This window comes from Perca fluviatilis, chromosome 19 (genome assembly GCF_010015445.1).
Source record: "Perca fluviatilis chromosome 19, GENO_Pfluv_1.0, whole genome shotgun sequence".
Lineage (NCBI taxonomy): Eukaryota > Metazoa > Chordata > Actinopteri > Perciformes > Percidae > Perca > Perca fluviatilis.
The window spans coordinates 4,779,880-4,799,828 of record NC_053130.1 but is presented as its reverse complement, the minus strand read 5'-3'; the positions used below and the strand labels follow the sequence as shown (position 1 = coordinate 4,799,828).

The window sequence follows — 19,949 nt, the reverse complement described above, 5'->3', positions numbered from 1 at the left end:
ATATTCTACTTTATATAACTACCGCTTCTTTCTTTCTTTCTTTTCTTCCCTTTTCCTTAGCTTTTTCTCCTTCCTTTTTTCTATCCTTTCTTTGTTTCCTCCTTGCTTTCACTTCTCGTCCTTTCTTTTTTGTGCGTTTCCTTTAACTTTATTTAGTCTTTACTAATTGTTACATGCTCTTCCGATTTCCTTTTCTCTTTCCCCATTCATCTTCCCTTACTTGATTCTTTTTTTTGTTCTTTGGTCCTTATTTTCCCCTTTTTCTTTCTTTCCTTAATACTTTCTCCCTCACTCACTCCCCCTGTCTTCTTGACTTCAAGTCGCTTCCTTTCCTTGTCCTCCTACCCTCTGGCGTTTCTTCCTGCTTTCCTTTGTTTCTTTTTCTTCTTCTTCTTTAACTGATCTGGACTGAACAAAAATCCCCAAAACCGAGATATGAGGTTTTCACAGAACGGCAAAATTACACCGATTATGAGCTTATTTTGATACTGCAGTCAATTCTTCTGCCTTCTGTCTTTACTTATTATTCTCAGTGCGGTGTTGTTACTTTTATTTGCTTAAAGTAAGTATGGAAATGAGTTCTCCTCGCACTTCTGATGCAGGACACCAACTAAGATATGTCACACACACACACACACACACAAACACACACACACACACACACACAAACACACACACACACACACACACACAATGGTATTGCCTGTGTTGGGTTGGGGGATCATCCTGGTGAGTACGTATAGAACATGGAGCATGTGTGTGTGTGTGTGTGTGTGTGTGTGTGTGTGTGTTGTGTGTGTGTGTGTGTGTGTGTGTGTGTGTGTGTGTCAGCAGGGGGGAGCCAGTATCTGTACATTTGTAATTACACTCAGGAAATGTTATTCATGTTTGATTGGGTGGGACCAGCCGGGACTCTGGGTACATTTAAACAAACTATCTCAACATCCTGTTTAAAGTCGCTTTCAGGAGGAGCAGAGAGAGAGAGAGAGAGAGAGAGAGAGAGAGAGAGGTGGCTGAGGTGGAGCGGCGGCCTCTTATGTAAGACGTGGCCCTGAGGCCTCTTTAAACTGATACTGGAGAGGAAACCTGAGGTCAGCTTTAAAAACATGGAGCGTAAATGTTGTCCGATCAGCCGCGAAGGCCTCCGCAGCTGAATTCACTTTTGCTGAATTCAGGTCCAACTAATCACTTAGAAGCAACGTCGCAGCAGCATATGCAAGTCTGATAAGATCAAGAAAGCAAAGCAGACCAACCAGTAGCCTTGTTTCACCTTACGGAAAAATGTTGCTGATGAGTTTCATGCACTGAGGTATCCAGCTTTCATTTGGGAATTTCGTTTTATTGGCCAACAATTCCCCCCATTTGCTTAGTTGATCCATAAATGGTTTCTTCGCTGAATTTCCAGAAAATGTACCAAATCATATTGATTTCAAGTGACATGTGATAGAAAGTAGTTTGCTATTGGCGCGTTCATGCCACCTCGGAATAACAGGGACCGCCCCCGTGATTACGTTGTTTTTCCGACTGGTAGCGTTCACATGGTCGGGATGCGTGTTCTTCTTCTTCTGTTATATTGGCGTTTGGCATAACAACTTTTTGCATCACTGCCACCAACGGTTGGCCGTAGCCTGGAGCATCAGGTGTGTGAAAACATGGAGGCCACAATAACAAAAGATTTGCTGCTGTTTTCTTATGCGAGCATCCAAACAGCACATCGCCAGGTGTTTGTTTGTGTTATCTGCACGACAACGAACGGGAAAAGACACAGATAATTTGTTGTTTTCTTTACACATGGGCCTATTTATGAATAATTTTAAACATGTTATGTCTGTGCATGTTTCTTGGCAGAGGCATTTGTCCACAATAAACAGTTTATTGTCATTTAAATTGGTTTTATTTCAGTTAGCCTAATAGCTGGTTTGATTTGCAATGAGAGATGATTTTATGGAAAGTACCCCATGCCAATCTCTAGGTATGGTGAAGGCTATGTGATGATGGGGGGCTATTTTAATTCCAAAGGCCAAGTGAATTTTATCAGGATGCATAGTATCCTGGAACCATGAAATAACTGGCCTTTAAAAATAAAACTCTGCCTGCCTCTATTGGAATTTAACATAGGGGTGGACTGACTTTTGTTGCCAGCGGTTTAGACATTAATGGCTGTGTGTTGAGTTATTTTGAGGGGACAGCACATTTACACTGTTAAACAAGCTGTACACTTAATACTTTACATTGTAGCAAAGTGTAATTTCTTCAGTGTTGTCCCATTAAAAGATAGAATGAAATATTTACTAAAATGTGAGGGGTGTACTCACTTTTGTGAGATACTGTGTATATATATATATATATATATATGAAATTAAAATAACAGATAAATAAGAACATGTACAGCTCAGCACAATCTTCCAAAATGATTGTAAGTGATTCAAATAAAAATCCCCATGTTCAAAAAGGAGTAGGAAGAAGTTCAAAAAAAAAAGAAAAGAAATTCTGGTCCTACCACATTTTTCTATTTTTATACTTTAGTTAAATACAAAACAATTTGATGCTTCACTTATTTATACATGTTTGCATACACATACATATACCATATATCTACATACCTGCATGCACATAAACACATCCATACACATAGACACACATGCATACATACATTTACACGTTTTTCTTTGACATCTATCTACTTTGTTTCCTTCCATCTACATCACACCGAATAATAACCCATCCAAACTAGACTTAGTATATAGGCCCAGGAACCATACAGTCAGTATACAATACAATCACCTTGAGTCCTTTTCATATCCATTCAATATATTCATTTTAAATAGTCTCTTAAAATTGCTCATTGTTGCACATGATTTCATCTCTTCACTGCAGCTGTTCCATAAATGAACTCCTTTGGGTGTGATGCAGTGATATTTAGCTTATCGTTTCTTTTGAAATACAAAAGTTCCTCTGAAGTGATGTTTGATCTCTCTCATTTGAAACGACCCTTGGATTCTGTCCGATAGCTGTTGATTATTTAGTTTGTACATGAGTTGTGCAGTTTTAAAGTCAACAATATCTTTGAATTGTAGTGCTTTTAGTTAGATGAAAAGTGGATTAGTTACTGCTCTATAAGTGGTTTTATTTGCAATTCTCAAGGCTCTCTTTTGAAGGATGACTATAATGAGTCACCTCTGTTTTATCAGAGGAAAAGCAGGAAGAAAGAGCGGGGTTACGGGAATATCTTTTGGAAATGGCCTTGTGAAGAAACAGGATTGTGGTACCCTTACCCAGAAAGATGATCAATTCATTGTTAATGGTGTTTGGTTAACTGGAATTGTGTCTGTTTGGGGAACCAGCTGCTTTCCGGCTGCTCTGTCATTTCTGAAGAGTTTGTTTCTAGTGAAGATTCCAGAAATTCCCAAGATATTGTGACTCGGATCAATTTCTAGTTTAGTGAGTAAACTCTATAATGATGCTCTAGAAAGACCGGTTGACTTACAAGGGCCACGGCACAGCAGTGTGTGATTAAAGGTTTAATGATGTAAGGTATATAGAGAATGGATTCATGTGAGAAAGGCCATGAACATACAGTCCCCTCCAAAAGTATTGGAACGGCAAGGCCACGTTCTTTGTTTTTGTTGTTCACTGAAAATGACAAACATTGGGTATAGCAAGCACAACAATTTGGAATGTCCTGAAAAAGAAAAACTACTGTCGAACAGGTCGGCCAAGGAAAACAACACTAGTTGATGACAGAAATCTTGTGAGAGCTGTGAAGAAAACCCCCCAAAACATCAGTAAGTGACATCACCAACGACCTCCACAGTGCAGGGGTGAAGGTATCGCAATCCACTGTTGGAAGAAGACTCCGAGAGCAGAAATATTGAGGCCGTACCACAAGATGCAAACCACTCATCAGCAGTAAGAATCGGAAGATTGGAATTTGCAAAGAAGTACAGAGATGAGCCACAAAAGATGAGACCAAGATGAATCTCTACCAAAGTGATGGAAAGGCCAAAGTGTGGAGAAAGAAAGGAACTGCTCATGATCCAAAGCATACAAGCTCATCTGTGAAGCACGATGGAGGTAATTTCACGGCTTGGGCGTGCATGGCTGCTTCTGGAACAGGCTCATTCATATTGACTGATGATGTAACTGATGATGGTGGTAGCAGCAGAATGAATTCAGAAGTCTACAGAAACATTTTGTCTGCCAATTTACGGAGAAATTCTTTCAAACTAATCGGGAGGAAGTTTATCATGCAGCAGGACAATGACCCAACGCACACTGCCAACAAAACAAAGGACTTCATCAGGGGAAAAAAGTGGAAGGTTTTAGACTGGCCAAGTCAATCACCTGACCTTAACCCAATAGAGCATGCATTTCAGGAGACTGAAGGGAGAAACCCCCCGAAACAAACAAGAACTGAAAGAAGCTGCGCTAAAAGCATGGAATAGCATCACAAATGAAGAATGCAACAGTTTGCTGATGTCGATGGGTCACAGGCTTGAGGCAAGTATTGCAAGCAAGGGTTATGCCACCAAATATTAAATGTTATTTACTTTAAAGGGATACGCCACCGTTTGTTGAAATAGGGCTTATCACGGTCTACCCTAGCTGTAGATAGGTGGGCCAACGCATTTTTTGTCTCAGTGCAAGTTATTAGGTTGTTGTTGGTTTTTTTGTTGGCTCACTTTTACTGACAACATGCTAACCGGCAACATAGGATTCCATTCACTACGCTAAGCTAACTAGCGGCGGCGCTGCCGGTGTTGCACCGGACTAAAACGATGCATGCACAAAAAATGCGTTGGCCCACCTATCTACAGCTAGGGGAGACCGTGATGAGCCCTATTTCAACAAACGGTGGCGTATCCCTTTAAGATTATTTGTTCCAATACTTTTGCTCACCTAAAAATGCAGTGGTCTAATATAAAAGGTGATATGTCCTGAGTTGTTTAACACATCTAGATGTAAATACCAGGAAATAAAAGCTGAAATTCTGAACTCTTGTCTCATACTCATCTTTTGATCTTGAACCCAAATGTCTTCAGGGAACAACAAAAACAAAGAAATTGGCCATGCCGTTCCAATACTTTTGGAGCGGACTGTACAATGGCCTCGAAGGGACTGCTCCTGGTTCCTTATATACTGAGCTGTTTATATCACAACCCCCCAAGACACACACACACCTCACTCTCTCTCCCTCTCTCTCTCTCTTATTTCCTATATGAAGAAAGCAAGCTGGAATTCAGGAAGGGGGGCATTTTCTCCTGGAGCCCATTTTCAGTACCAAGAGAATAGAGCTCGGAGGGCGCGGAGTGTGTGTGTGTGTGTGTGTGTGTGTGTGTGTGTGTGTGTGTGTGTGTGTGTGTGTGTGTGTGTGTGTGTGTGTGTGTGTGTGTGTGTGTGTGTATCACAGGAAGTGGAGGTCATGCAGTGGCCAAGTATTTTGTGTGTTTTTACACCCAGAGTCATCCGTGAGACATAATCACCAAAGTATTTTATTTTGTTAAACGTTGTTTTAAATCCATTCAAATGTGTGGAATCTCTACCTGCTTCATAAACACTTCAACATGCCTTCATACAGTATGTCTCGATCAGAGCTAGTGATATGGAGAGACACAAACCATACAACACGTTACAGTTTTTACTCAAAGTGTTCACACACAGTTGGACAATATTCACGCCCAACTGTTTAGAATTCTCAGGAATCTTTTTGTTAAATCTTAGTGAAATACTGTATAGTTTTTCGAAATTAACAATTATTGGAGAGGAGTTTTGAGATCATTTGGAGACCATTTCAGATGTAATGTATTTTTGAAATAAATATAAATGTCAATCACAGTTTACCCTAAATTCATGTAGCATACCATGTAGTCACATAATTGTCTCTTAAAGGGATACGCCACCGTTTGTTGAAATAGGGCTCACCACGGTCTCCCCTAGCTGTAGATAGGTGGGCCAACGCATTTTTTGTGCATGCATTGTTTTAGTCTGGTGCAACGCCGGCAGCTCTGGACTAAAACTAGTTAGCTAGTTAGCTTAGCGTAGTGAATGGAATCCTATGTTGCCGGTTAGCATGTTGTGAGTAAAAGTGAGCCAACAAAAGACAAAAAAACAACCTAATAACTTGCACTGAGATAAAAAATGTGTTGTTCCACCTATCTACAGCCAGGGGAGACCGTGATAAGCCCTATTTCAACAAGTGGTGTATCCCTTTAATAAAGTTTTCTTAATATATCCAGTTTGGAGCTATAAAAATTCAGTACCGTGTCTATATTATATATTTTCAAAACAGAAAGCCTGACTTGTGTTTTATAGTAACATGGATTGCTATACTTATTTAACAGTTTTGTTGACAAGCAAACGGTGCAAAATGTCTTTGTTTGGGTTCTGACTCTCAAGCTAAACTCTAATCCAACACCACTGTACTGCATCTCCTTCTTTCGGCTGTACACACCCATTAAATGTGAGTGACTCTCTCTCTCTCTCTCTCTCTCTCTCTCTCTCTCTCTCTCTCTCTCTCCAGGACCGCTTGTTCTTCGTGATGGAGTACGTCAACGGAGGCGACCTGATGTTTCAGATCCAACGGTCCAGGAAGTTTGACGAGGCCAGATCTCGTTTTTACGCGGCCGAGGTCACGTCCGCGCTGATGTTCCTGCACCGGCACGGAGTCATATACAGGTAACCATGCCAACAGTGTTAGCATCACACCTTCAACAGGTCACCGTACAGTACATACTGTATGCACTAGGGGCTTTTTTTTTCTCCAGATTTGTATTAATGTGATCGGGAGTTTTCCGTTTCATGCCGAGTTGCCACATTGGTCCATTAGGGCGGCTGTGGCTCAGGTAGTAGAGCAGTCGCCTACCATACGGAAGGTTGGTGGTTTGATACCTGGCCCTGCAATCCCTTGTCGAAGTGTCCTTGGGCAAGACACTGAACCCTGAATTGCTCCCGATGCTGCGCCATCAGTGTGTGAATGTTTATCTGATGAGCAGGTGGCGCCCTGTATAGCAGCCTCGGCCACAGTGTCTGAATGTGTGTCAATGGGGAATGGTGCCTGTATGTTAAAGCACTTTGAGTAGTCGTTAGGACTAGAAAAGCGCTATATAAATATAGTCCATTTAGTGGATGTAACACTATTCTGCTGCACTTTTGCACCCTTCAGTTTTTTGCAGATTTAAGTCACAGCAGAAGTTTTAGCTCCCACTCTGTTCCTGTGATCGTTTGATACACTCTGCTTATTTGATTTAGTGCTTCCACCTGAGATAGATGCGTCTCCATTACAGGGCATATAAGAGAATAAAATAAACATGAACTCAAACTCCCAGCATTAGTGAAGAATAATATTGTAAACATAAATCTAAAGTGTATTGCAAGACTTGAACTCATCTTGTCATCCTTATCTTCCAGCTTAGAAACATATTTTCCACAACATTTCATTTCAACATCTTAAATAAGAAGCTCTCATTGGTCCTCTGGATGTTTGGGCTCTCTCCTACCCTGCGACTTAATGTAGTTCTAAACTGTGTCCTTTCATGTCTATGCTAACATGTATGTCCTGGTCTGGGCTGTGCACAGGCACTAGGCCTCGCAACATTTGCTACCGAGCTGCAAGGAAACCATATGAAACCTGAATAATAATAACATTACAACAATTTCATTGGCTATTTTTGCACTAATAGCCTTGAACTTGGTGCAGTTTGTGCTACAACGCCGCCAACAACAATATACATCTTGGCTGCTGCTGTGGTTTTTAACATGGGGTGGCAATGTGCAGTGGCGGTTCTAGGGGGGGGTGGGGTTTTAAAACCTTCTTGTGGCAGCGATAGAGGCAGTGATGTTTCCTGTTAACTGTAAAGGATTCTCAGACCGCCTCAAACCACTCTGACAAGTCTGATCTCCGGTTACATGATTGGCGACCGCAACGTGACGTTGGGTTGCGTTTCTCCAAAAGTTGAGTCTGTCTCACCTTTTTTCTTTTAGTGTCCCCCCTACGGCACCCCCCCCGCCTCAGCGTAAACACCCTACAACCATTCAAAAGGAATGGAAAGACCTGCGTTTTTGCCGGACTGTCGGACGGCCAACGTGAACGAGCAAGCAGTGTGAACGCAGCCTTAAGGTCTTTGCGCACCTTTCTCACATCTTTGAGTCCCAAATTTTCGTGCAAAATTTTCAGATGTTAAAGCAACACTATATAACTTTTAGCTGCAGCTGTAGTTCCAATGAGACAACTTGTAGGGGGACCGAAGCGGGAAAAGTTACATAGTGTTGCTTTAAATGATAAAAACGAAGATTTCGTCCGTCATAAAAACATTCAGAACGGGCTCGAATTTCTGCGTTTTTTTAGCAAACATTTCGATGTGTTTTGACAGAGAGAAGGTATGAGCCTATCCAGAAATGCAGCACAGAAAGACATAACTCAGAGAGTATGCTGTCAAGATGGGAGGCTAATTTACAGGAGGATGATGAATAGGAGAATGGAAGAAGGGAATATGAGACAGACAGAAAAAGAAGAGCAACAGTGTAGTGATGGAGACAGAAAGCGAGGGCAGCGCACCTCCTTCAGGTAGCCAGGTTGCCAAACGCAAGAAGACGCAGGCAGAGAGGACAGGTAACTGTCAACGGGGAAGCGGGGATGAAGTGAAGGAGAAGGAGAGAGAGGCAGAGTGACGACACCGTCACATTTTGTATCGTTTTTGCGAAAACTTTCACAACAGCATCGGAAGCAGTGTGCATGGTTTCTGTGCGTGACGAATTTTCAGGAAGACACACATTTTACTAATTTGCTGTTAAAATAACAATGAAATGCTGCGTTATTGACTTCAGACCAGGTTTTTGTTGGTCAATAGTGCAATCGCTTCCCGCTGCCTCAAGATAGCAATACGCCCAGAATGCACCTGAACAACGTCCCTGTAAGACCAGCACGGCCATTAAGGCATGGATACCCGACCCGAGCCCGACGGGTGGGGCCGGGTTCGTACAGATATTTCGAAATGATGGTCAGGTTCGGGTTGGGCTCGGTCACATCAGCACGATAAGGCATTTGTTGTAAACTGCTGCTGCGGCTCCTTTTAAGAGAGCTCAGTGCGTGTGTGTGTGTGTGTGTGTGTGTGTGTGTGTGTGTGTGTGTGTGTGTTTGCGTGGTAAGTGGGCAGAAGAGAGATAGAGAAAGAGGAAGCAGACGTGTTGTATGCAACCGGAGCAGAGTTGGTCGAATAAGTTTAAGTTTTGTACACAGTGTGTGCGGTGTCCGAAATAAACCCCAGACTGAAAGCCAAGTTCATTCATTGTCTCACCAGAAACAGGATTTTAACCCCGACGTTATTCATTTTATAATGTCGGCCCTGGAGGTAAGCAGTCTCCCCTGGTTTTCTGATCACGGTCGGAAACGAAGCAAGCAGGAAAGGTTAACACATTGAAAACACATTGTTAAAACATTTTAACAGCTGATTAACGTACGTTGTTGCCCCGTGTGCGCTGATGCGCTCATCTGTTGACATTTCTGAATGCCTTCCTACAGTTGCTTAATTAAAAGCGGGCTTTCCACACAAAAACGTAGCCTACATGTGTCATTAGTATGAGAACAAAATGAGATTTTAACTGTGTCGGACACGGGCCAGGCTCGCACTGAAAAATTCGGCTCGATCCGGACTCTAACGCCCATGGGCGCACAGATGGACGCAGGTGCATATGTTATTTAAATGACCTGGGTGCTGGACGGGAAATTGACAACTGCGTCGGTCTTAAACTAGCAAAGACACTTGCGTCAGGCTTTGCGCTGCGCTGAGCCGGGTGCAAGATAGGGCCCGAAGTCTTTTGTAGAACCCAATCTACGGCGCATTGGTGGTATGTAACACTTGTGCTTAATATACAGTATATGGGATGTGGCCCTAGCCTGGCCCCACCATTTGAAATGGTCTAGTCAGTCTACCAGTCTACCAATCTACCACTTCAGACTGAAATATCTCAGCAAATATTTGTATGTATATAGCTGTTTTTAGCTGTTCAAATCCATCCGGAAACTGACTGACAGAGGGGCTCATTTGAACACAAAGCAAAGTTTGTTGGGCATTCATGGAGCGCTCTTGTGTTCAGTCCTACTGGCAAACGACTGATATTCTTTTCAGAATAAATATTTTCTTTGGTTTTGAAACTCAAACTTGTTTTAACCCAGGAAGTGCTCGGTGTTGGTGTGCAGGTCGAGATTACCTCAGCGTCCTTCTACAGATGCTATTATCTGTCTGTTTGGACTCCTCCATCATAATATCATTGTCAACCAATAGCAAACATGCAGCTGGTCCCACAAAAGCAGCACGCTGCTCGAATCATAACACCATTGTGATGGACGGAGGCTTAGTGCAGGTTCGGGCTGTTTGTTCCCAGAAATAACCGGGATGGAAGAAAAGTCAGGTCCTCTTTCCGGTGTTTTCTCCTCACGAATATGAGGTTTGATTTGGTGTTTAGATTCTCTCGTCATGCAACGTGTGTGTGTGTGTGTGTGTGTGTGTGTGTGTGTGTGTGTGTGTGTGTGTGTGTGTGTGTGTGTGTGTGTGTGTGTGTGTGTGAGTGACTTCTGGTGTTTTTTCTGACAATGTCCAAGCCCTTTCTATGGAGTCATGGAGTTGTATGCTGATAGTGATTGGTACCAATCCATCAAAACGTTCCTGTTGACCTATTGATTAATTGTTTAAAGTAACAGGTGACAGTCATCTTTCAAACCTAACCTCTGTGAGTGTGTGTGTGTGTGTGTGTGTGTGTGTGTGTGTGTGTGTGTGTGTGTGTGTGTGTGTCAAGGTTAATACAATAATGACAATAACGTCAACATTATCAACAAATAAAAACGAGGCGTTACAAAAAAAACGATAACCAACTAAAACTGTAATGTAAAAAATAAAAATGATCGAGTAAATGTCCTTAGTTTTCGTCTTTCATAGAGCAAATAACGTTATATCTTTCAGAGCTGACATTTCCGACCATAGACCTGTTTTATACAGTCTTTGCCATACACATAGTTTCCAACAGGGAACCCAGAAATTCCGAAATTCCATGTCAGATTGAACACAACATAGTCCGTGCCCTTCGCCTGGCATCATGGCGTTACCGAAAGTCGGAAGAAAGCGGCAGAGTCCTATTATTATTATTATTATTATATTATGACTGTGTTGGATAAAAGCAAGTGCCTTGCAGTGGAAGGTGGTAAAATATGTGGACTATTTATTAAAGGGAAAAATCCCACAAATTTGAAAGTACATTTGAGAAGCGCACATAAGGAGGCTAACCTAGCTTACCTTAATAAGGTAAAGGAGAACGCAAGCCCCCTCACTTAGGGGTTAATAACACATTTGTAACCAGTTTTAGCGCTAAACGCTAATTAGCTTATCTCGCTAGTCGTCGGGGCACGGGTAAAGTAAAAACAAATTGCTATTTCTATACAACTAACAAGGCTCAAAATAGCACCACACTTCCACGGTAGCATAATGAGGGTCCCTACATGTAAACTGAAACATTGAGAACTTTGTAAGTGTACAGACAGTTTATTAAAAATAAAGTTTAGAAAGACAGTACTGTTCGGTACACAGGCGGGCGCCATCTTGGGAAAACAGTCACGACCAGTCGGACGACGAACAACATGCAACGTGTAACCAGTAACATAGCTCAAGCACACATCTGTTATTAACCCCTAGGTTCATTTTGCGCCGGAATTGTCCTTTAAATTTGACTTGGTAAAACCTGCAGAAACCCTGTCACGTAGATCAGTGTATAAGACCAATGGCAAATGAGTGACTGGTGCGATCGTCCAATCAGGTTTGCTTTGCTGAGGTAGTGAAAAACAGAACTGTCAATCAGCTTTTTTTTTTTAAACCCTAACCCTAAAGCCCACTTTAAGTGACGATTGTCTCAAGTAGAGATGTAATGATGCATCGTGAATCGGTTAAAAATCGGTATACATGTGTAAAGATTACAACCAGTTGCGATAGAAAATGAACCGCAATGCCATTTTGAAACGGCCTAGCGCGTAATCTACTTTTAATTTCACTTTGACTTCAGATGTCGCTACGTCTTCTTAGGTTATTTATTTAAAGAGCTATTTTTTCTGTTGATTTTGTTATTTTGGTGTGGGATTAGTTTTAGAAAAGCAAGTTATTCTTTCTTTTATTCAATTTAGTTTTTTAAGATACAATACTATTTCAGTTGCACCTTTGATAAGAGGACACATGTAGTTTTGCACAGTTTATATAAATAAAGGATTGTTTTTCTGTCATTTGTGTGCAGCTCATTCTGCTAAACGAAAATTGTATCGTGAACTTAAAACAGTGAATCCAATTATGAGTTGAGTGTATATCTTTACATCCCTAGTCTCAAGCCTTGCTGACGAATCAGCAGAGCGGCTCTAGAGATGCAGGAAGAATACATTTGAACCCAAATTGAATAAAGCTCACCTTTGACCTAGTTATTACAAATAATAAGCAGGTTTAGGTTGTAATGAGAGGATCTCCCAGAAGCAGAAGCCTGTAATCGTTAAATGAACTGCTTCAATTGTTACCTTAAACACTGGGTTCACTTTCCATTAACTTACAATGACTAAAAACTTTGTTTATACCAAAACAACCTCCACTCTCGTTGGATGGCGTCTTTGTTGCAACAAAGTAGTTTAACCAAAAGAAAACATGCCTGTGTTGAAATTATATATTACACATTATAATAACAAAAACGACTTTGACGTGTGTGTGTGTGTGTGTGTGTGTGTGTGTGTGTGTGTGTGTGTGTGTGTGTGTGTGTGTGTGTGTGTGTGTGTGGTAAGTGGGCAGAAGAGAGATAGAGAAAGAGGAAGCAGACATGTTGTATGCAACTGGAGCAGAGTTGGTGTAATAAGTTTAAGTTTGTGGAATAAGTTTAAGTTTGTGGAATAAATTTTGTGTGTGTGTGTGTGTGTGTGTGCGTGTGTACCTGCCATTACAGCATCATGAATTTATAAAATCCTGCGATAAACACAGACACAGTGTCCCCAGAATGAGCCAACAGGCTGCATAGTAATGGGACATGAATTGTGTATTGTTATGTGTTCAGATATTAAAGGTCAGTTGAACATGATAGAAGATGGTACAGCCCTCTTTAGTGCTCCACAATTAATTGCAATTTTATTGAAATCGCAATAGGTGTAGTGCAGTGTCCAAAATGAAGGGGGGGGGGGACTTGTTGACAGTTGTTCAGAGACTACAGTCTAGTGTTTTTTTTTTTTTTTAACCTTTATTTAACCAGGTAGGCCGTTGAGAACAGGTTCTCATTTGCAACGGCGACCTGGCCAAGAAAAGCATAAGCGTGCAAGACAACCTACAGTTTCACATTCACTAAATTACAAGAACACAGAATACAGTAGGCTACATAAAGTGCAGATTAAGTAGGCATTACAAAACCGGTGCAAAGTGAGGTGTAAGTAAGACGAAGGATATGCGAAAGTGATATGGTGATAACACAATATACATGAATAGACAGTCTATAACACTGCTGAGATGAAGTGAAGAGCCAAACTAAACTAAACTAAACAGTTAGTGCAAATTATGATCTAGTTAGTGGTGTTGGTCAGTTTTAACGCAATATATATGACTAGACAGTCTGTATAAATGCTAAAGTAGTGAAGAGTCAATATACAGTTAATGCAAATTGTGGTCTGGTTAGTGATATAGGTCAGTAATACCCCAGTAAACCGGAATAGACAGTCTGTGTAGATGCCAGTAAGATAGGCAAATAAGGGGACACCCAATCAGCTCAAGAAACACAACAAGGCAAGGCAAGGCAGCTTTATTTGTAGAGCACATTTCAGCAACAGGGCAATTCAAAGTGCTTCACATAAAACATTAAAGAGCAGTTAGAAAACAATTTAAAAACAATTTAAAAACCTTAAAAACAAGAGAGATAAAATATGCAAATAAAAGTTACAGTGCAGTATAAGAAATTACTGTTATTTATTTTTCAATGTGATCGTCACGTTATTTTCTTCGGCAAACCTTGTCAAAAACCCGGAACGGAATCGCAGACCGTCTCTTAAATACCACTAGATAAAAGACAAGAATAAAATTGACAGTGCAGCATAAGAACTGAGAGATAAAATACGTGAATAAAAGTTACAGTGCAGTATAAGAAATTAAACATTAAAGAGCAGTTATAGAATGTCATACAGTGTCATTCCAGTGTCGTACAGAAAAAAGCCACATTGTACCTGCTGGTTGCTTACAAAGTTTGATTCTTAAACCCCCAAAATGTACACAATACATAACATATGATGCACAGACATCCAAAACAAAGAACAAAACACATCCAATTGAGGTTTGGATATGCATATGCTTAAAACACACACATAAAAATGTAAAACACAAACAAGATGTTGCACGGTTTTAAAGAAATTAAAGAATGACTAAACACTAATAGAACTTCCATCAGGTGTCGTTATTTAGGTATTTTGGCTACATGATCTCAGAGGGTCCAGTCCTGCTGGTGCCTGCTGGACCGGGGCTCATTGTTACAATGAAGGGTCATACAGTTATAACGGTGTGAACGTGAGTAAGTGTTTCTTTGGGTTGGCACCCAATTGAGTCCCAGTCAATCATCAAGGTTGAAACCGAAAGCTCGCAGCTTTAATGTTTTGTTTTGTGTTTTTGTATTGGTTTTGGCTTCCTAGCCGGGTTTCAAAGTGATACTCCACCCAGACAGAGTCTGCGTCTGAGTCAAACGGTCCTCGTGAGGACTTGAAATGTGGAAGGTCTTATTACCAGAAATACCTCTAGCAGACCTCAGCCTCTGTCTTAAGCAGTAATAGAGGTAACAGAGGATCGGGGTCTGCTTGGATTCATGCCACTTATGCCTACCAGACACTAGAAGACTTAGAATAGACTTTGAAAAGACTAAAGTCTGACACCGTCTCACATCTAAATTCAATCATCGGTTACACTTTACTTGAAGGTATCTACATAAGAGTGTCATGACACTGTCATCAATGTGTCATAAACATTATAAACAAGTCATAAACATTTATGACATAACGCTTCTTTTAGTAAATGTCATTCGGTTTTTGTCATGACAAGTTAGGGTTAGGGATTAGAGTTAGGGTTAGGGTTCATGTGTCATGACAGTGTCATGTGTTCATGACACTTGCTCTCGGCATTCGTTTAAACCAATAACAATCGTCTTGGGTGGCGCTAAGCTCCGCCTGGAGCCGCTGCAGAATAGCCTCTGGAAGGAACTTGTTTTGGTGGAACGTGTGTACGTTCAAAGGTTGTTTTAGTCGTGCAAGAGAAAACTCAGATTGGACAGATAGTCTAGCTAGCTGTCTGGATTTACCCTGCAGAGATCTGAGGAGCAGTTAACCAGAGTCCTCAGAAATCCACCGGAGGTTAGAACGCCGACACAAAGAAAGCAGAAGGAAACACACATCGGCGAAAAGACACGCATTTTCAGCGTCAACGGAGAAATCCTGGAAGTGGCTATAGACTATACCAAACAAGGTAATAATGGGATGCACATCAATATATATGATACCCAAACGAGACTTTTAATTTTTATTCTGCAGTTCAACTTTGTGTGTGTGTGTGTGTGTGTGTGTGTGTGTGTGTGTGTGTTTCAAACATGTTGTCTTACGGAAGAGGGGATGGACGGATGGAGGGAATGATGGGGGGGGGGGTCAGAGAGTTGAAAGAGACAGAGAGGTTAGCTGTGACAGTGCATAGGGGTTGCCGCTGACGACGTAATGGAAAAATCACTCAAGATTAAAAAGTAACACAGGAAATGCTCTCAATTGAGCCTGATTGCCGCTTTTGTGTGTGTGTGTGTGTGTGTGTGTGTGTGTGTGTGTGTGTGTGTGTGTGTGTGTGTGTGTGTGTGTGTGTGTGTGTGTGTGTGTGTGTGTGTTTGTGTGAGTGAGAGTGTCTTGCAGAGCAGCTCCTGTTTATTGACAGGATTATTGACAGGATTTCTTTTCTTAAAAACAACAACAACCAAACATATATAACACATATTGCTCTGGCTCACAGTGAGACACTGATCCTTAAGCGATATTAAAGCTAACATATATAACACATATTTCCCTGACTGTAGGAACACAGTGTGACACTGATCCTGGGTCAGTACGGTTTTTACCGATACATGCTAAGCCACTTTCTCCAGTTAAGTGTTGTACTTTGACCCCTTGGACCGGTTGCCAGCCCTCCCCTTGAACTGTCAGCCTATAGGAGTCTTACATGGCTTTAAAAGCATGAGTGTTTGAATAGGTTGATACTCAGTGATGCTAGTAGTTTGAAAGCTGTAGATATTTGAATTACAACTCCCTTTTCTGCCCCTAGAAAAGCCTAGAGATGAGGCAGACGTGTATTTGTTTTAGTGCCTTTCTGAAATGCTAAAGCAAGTTCTTACTGTTTTGTGTTTCTACTGTACTAACTTGAAAGTTACGCTCGCCTAATCTCACAAATCTCAGCTTTTGATCCTAAATCTATGACATAACTTAGTCATTCATTATTGTTTCAAATGAGATGTTTTTCAAAACTGATTACAATCTTTATCAGACTAAATAGTAAGCTTGACCAGAACAGCACTAGAGTAAAATGAGCGGGGCGGCCTCTAGCTCACCCACTAAGAGCGTGCGCTCCATGTTCGAATCCAACCTGCTGCCCTTTGCTGCGTGTCATCCCCCATCTCTCTCCTGCTTTTCTGTCTATCCACTGTCGCTATCTAATAAAGGGAAAAGCCCCCAAAAAATAATCTTTGAAAAAAAGAACGAAATGAGCAAGCCAAACCATGAATAGATGAAATAGGTCATATTTTTTTTAATCTGAAATGTGTGTTTTTATATAAGAGAATTGTGCCTGGAAATGAAAAAATAATATAATCGTAGGCCTTACTGGTCGTTCATCTTAATAAAGCAGACAACAGCTGTTGATTCAGACGACAGAAACCTTTTTTTTTATTCCAATTTGTGCACTCTGAATAGTCATTTATATTTAGTAATGTGTTGTGTGTAACCAAGTAACAATATAAATAAGTAAATACAAATAAAGACTCAAACATAAAATAGTAATTGTAGTACAGATTCGTGCACAGAATCAAAGTATGAATTCCTAAATAAATAAAGATTTAAAGATTATCAACATTTTGCCCATTCCCTGCTATACAATATAGATTTATTAGCTCCTTTTCCTCTAACAAAACCACAACAAGACATCTTTACAGAACTAAATATCATTCCATTAGTACAGCTGGACACCTGCAGCCACCTAATATTGAATCTTCCTGCAGCGAGGTGATGTGTAATACAAAGATTAGCGTCAGCAGCCATTTGAATTCAATAACAAATGCATTAAATTCATATGCTATTTTTTCTGCCCCGCTGCAGGCGTGCAATTCAGATGTAATGTGCTGGGAGTCGCCTGGAGGTGAGATATGCAAAGAGGCCGCCAGTCGCCAGTTTAATCTTTTCGTCCGGGGGAAAAATGCAGAACAAGTGCTGCTCTTTCCTGCCTCAACACGAGGCCATCAATGTGCCTTTTAGCAAGGCACAGCCCCCCGGGCTGCTCAACAGTACAACACTGTGGTTGTTTGGGTGGAGCTAAGCGTGATGAAAGTTCTGGATTTCATGCAGAGTTCCCATAAATCAAACCAGACATGCTTCAGCAAACATAACCAAGGTTCAAACCTGTGGAAATGGTTTTCTTGGAAAGAGAATGTGCATTAAACTTCAATCAATGAATCTATGTAAAAAATAAAAATACACTTTATTGGAAGCTGCCATGTGTCAACTCGATTGTTCACAATGACCCAAACATGAACTAGTAAAAACTGTCAAGCTCCACTGCATCTGACATGTCTTTGACATGGTTTTGAGACTTGAGGCACATAAGCATACCGTTCATAGTTTAACTTTGCACGATATCCAGATACCTGTCGTGACTGCAGATAAAACTGCTCATTGTCAGGTAATATTCATTATTAAAATATATATATATATATTTTTTTTTTTTTTGCAAGTCAAATGAGTTCAATTCACTTGGTTAAGGGTGCACAGAATAAAAAAAAAAAATGCTTACCCAGAGACACGTATAATGTGGAAATCTGTCCATTTTCCCTAACAACCTTCTAAAGAGCCATCAATATCCTGTCAGAGCAAGGCATGATGGGACAGAAAAGACCAAACTTTTCAACAGCAGCTCTCAAAATAGGCTGGTTAAGCTGCCTTTTTTATTTTGGGGGCTTGCGAAAACAGGACAGTTGCATAAGCTCACAAACACACACACATACACACACACATACACACACACGCACACTTTATCTCCTCGCTGGCTTGTCAGGGCGGCTGTATTTTTGAAAACACCTCGGGCTGAATGACTGCGTTGGCTACATCGGGGAGATGTTGACATTTTTGTGGCGATCAACCATCAAACCCAGAGCGACCGCATTCATGACCAACCCTGTCATCTCTCAACACTGCTTCTGTTATCTCTCGCACTGTTCCATCTCTCTCTCTCTCTCTCTCTCTCTCTCTCTCTCTCTCTCTCTCTCTCCCCCATCCATCTCTTTCTCCTATTCAACCCTCAACTTTCTCTATTTTCCCACGTCTGTTACCCTTTTCATCATACTTCTATGTATTTCTCCCCCGCCTCAGAGACACATACACTACATCTATAAAATTTTTTCAAGAATAACCTGTGGGGCTGTGAAAACCTTTGTCTATCATGGTTATTCTAAATCCCAACTGTTCTCAAATGTGTAGTCTTTTTTGAGAAGCATTTTTTGCACAAGAGATTCCATTGAAATAAACAAAAATATTTAAATTAAATAGCTCAAAAAGCATTTTCTTGTAGCCCAAATTGATGTCAAAATATGAGCTTCTTTGTTAAAAGCTTTTGTATGTTTATTTGTGTGAAATCCTACAATGTCTAACAGCATCTTGATAATTCATATTTAAAATTATATTATACCTATTTTATTTTTATTTTGTTATATATTCTGTGTATGTGTAGGTTGTATATCTGTATTCTACACTTGTATATAGAGGTACCTTGTATATATATGTACCTTGTATATATATGTACATTCTTTCCATTCCTCTAAGTATATTTTTTGAGTATGTTCTGTTCTTTTATCTGTTGTTATCTTATCTTACTTTTAACTTTACCTTGCTGCTGTAACAGTCATTTCCCAGTTTGGGATTAATAAAGTATCTATCTATCTATCCATCCATCCATCCATCCATCCATCCATCCATCCATCCATCCATCCATCCATCCTTTCCCCTGTACAACCCTCCGGCTCTGCAGAGACTTGAAGCTGGACAACATACTATTGGATGCCGAGGGACACTGTAAGCTGGCAGACTTTGGGATGTGCAAGGAGGGAATCCTCGACGGTGTCAGCACCACCACCTTCTGCGGGACGCCAGATTATATCGCACCTGAGGTACAACGCATTACATAATAAAATGTCAACGCTTCCACACCCCCAAAAACAACGCATTATGCCATAAAATGTCACAGCTTCCACTCCCCCAGTAACAACGCATTACCTAATAACAACACATAATGTTAATAAAATGTCACAGCTTCCACAACCCCAGTAACAACGCATTACAAAATAATAACGCATTAGGTAATAAAATGTCAAAATGTAATAAATATTCCCTTCATTATGTAATAACACCCGCATTACTTATCAATCCGCTGCATTTTTTAGTAAAAACCTGAACCCGACATGTAATAAATTCCTTCGCATTCTGTAATAAATTATTACATAATGCTTATAAAATGCCGGGGTTGCACTTTTTTTTAACAAAAGTGTAATATGGTGCATTATATAATAAATTACCAAAATGAATGTCTTTATTCATTTTTTATAACTCACAAACTTTATTACATTTTGACGTTTTATCACATAATGCGTTGTTACGCCCCATAACCTACATACACACATAT

The 19,949-nt window shown here is 40.6% G+C and overlaps 1 protein-coding gene across 2 annotated transcripts in view; it reads left to right on the top strand.

Annotated features, from left to right (window-relative positions):
* Positions 1–19,949, top strand: part of LOC120548036 (protein kinase C epsilon type-like) — a 121,431-nt gene that overhangs the window by 76,991 nt on the left and 24,491 nt on the right. For both annotated transcript variants that reach the window (XR_005637132.1, XM_039783969.1), the window contains exons 11-12: positions 6,521–6,675; positions 19,299–19,437. Coding sequence is in view for 1 of the 2 variants with exons in the window: in XM_039783969.1 (XP_039639903.1) it covers positions 6,521–6,675; positions 19,299–19,437 (294 nt within the window). In the remaining variant the exon portion in view is untranslated. The remainder of the gene's footprint in view (positions 1–6,520; positions 6,676–19,298; positions 19,438–19,949) is intronic.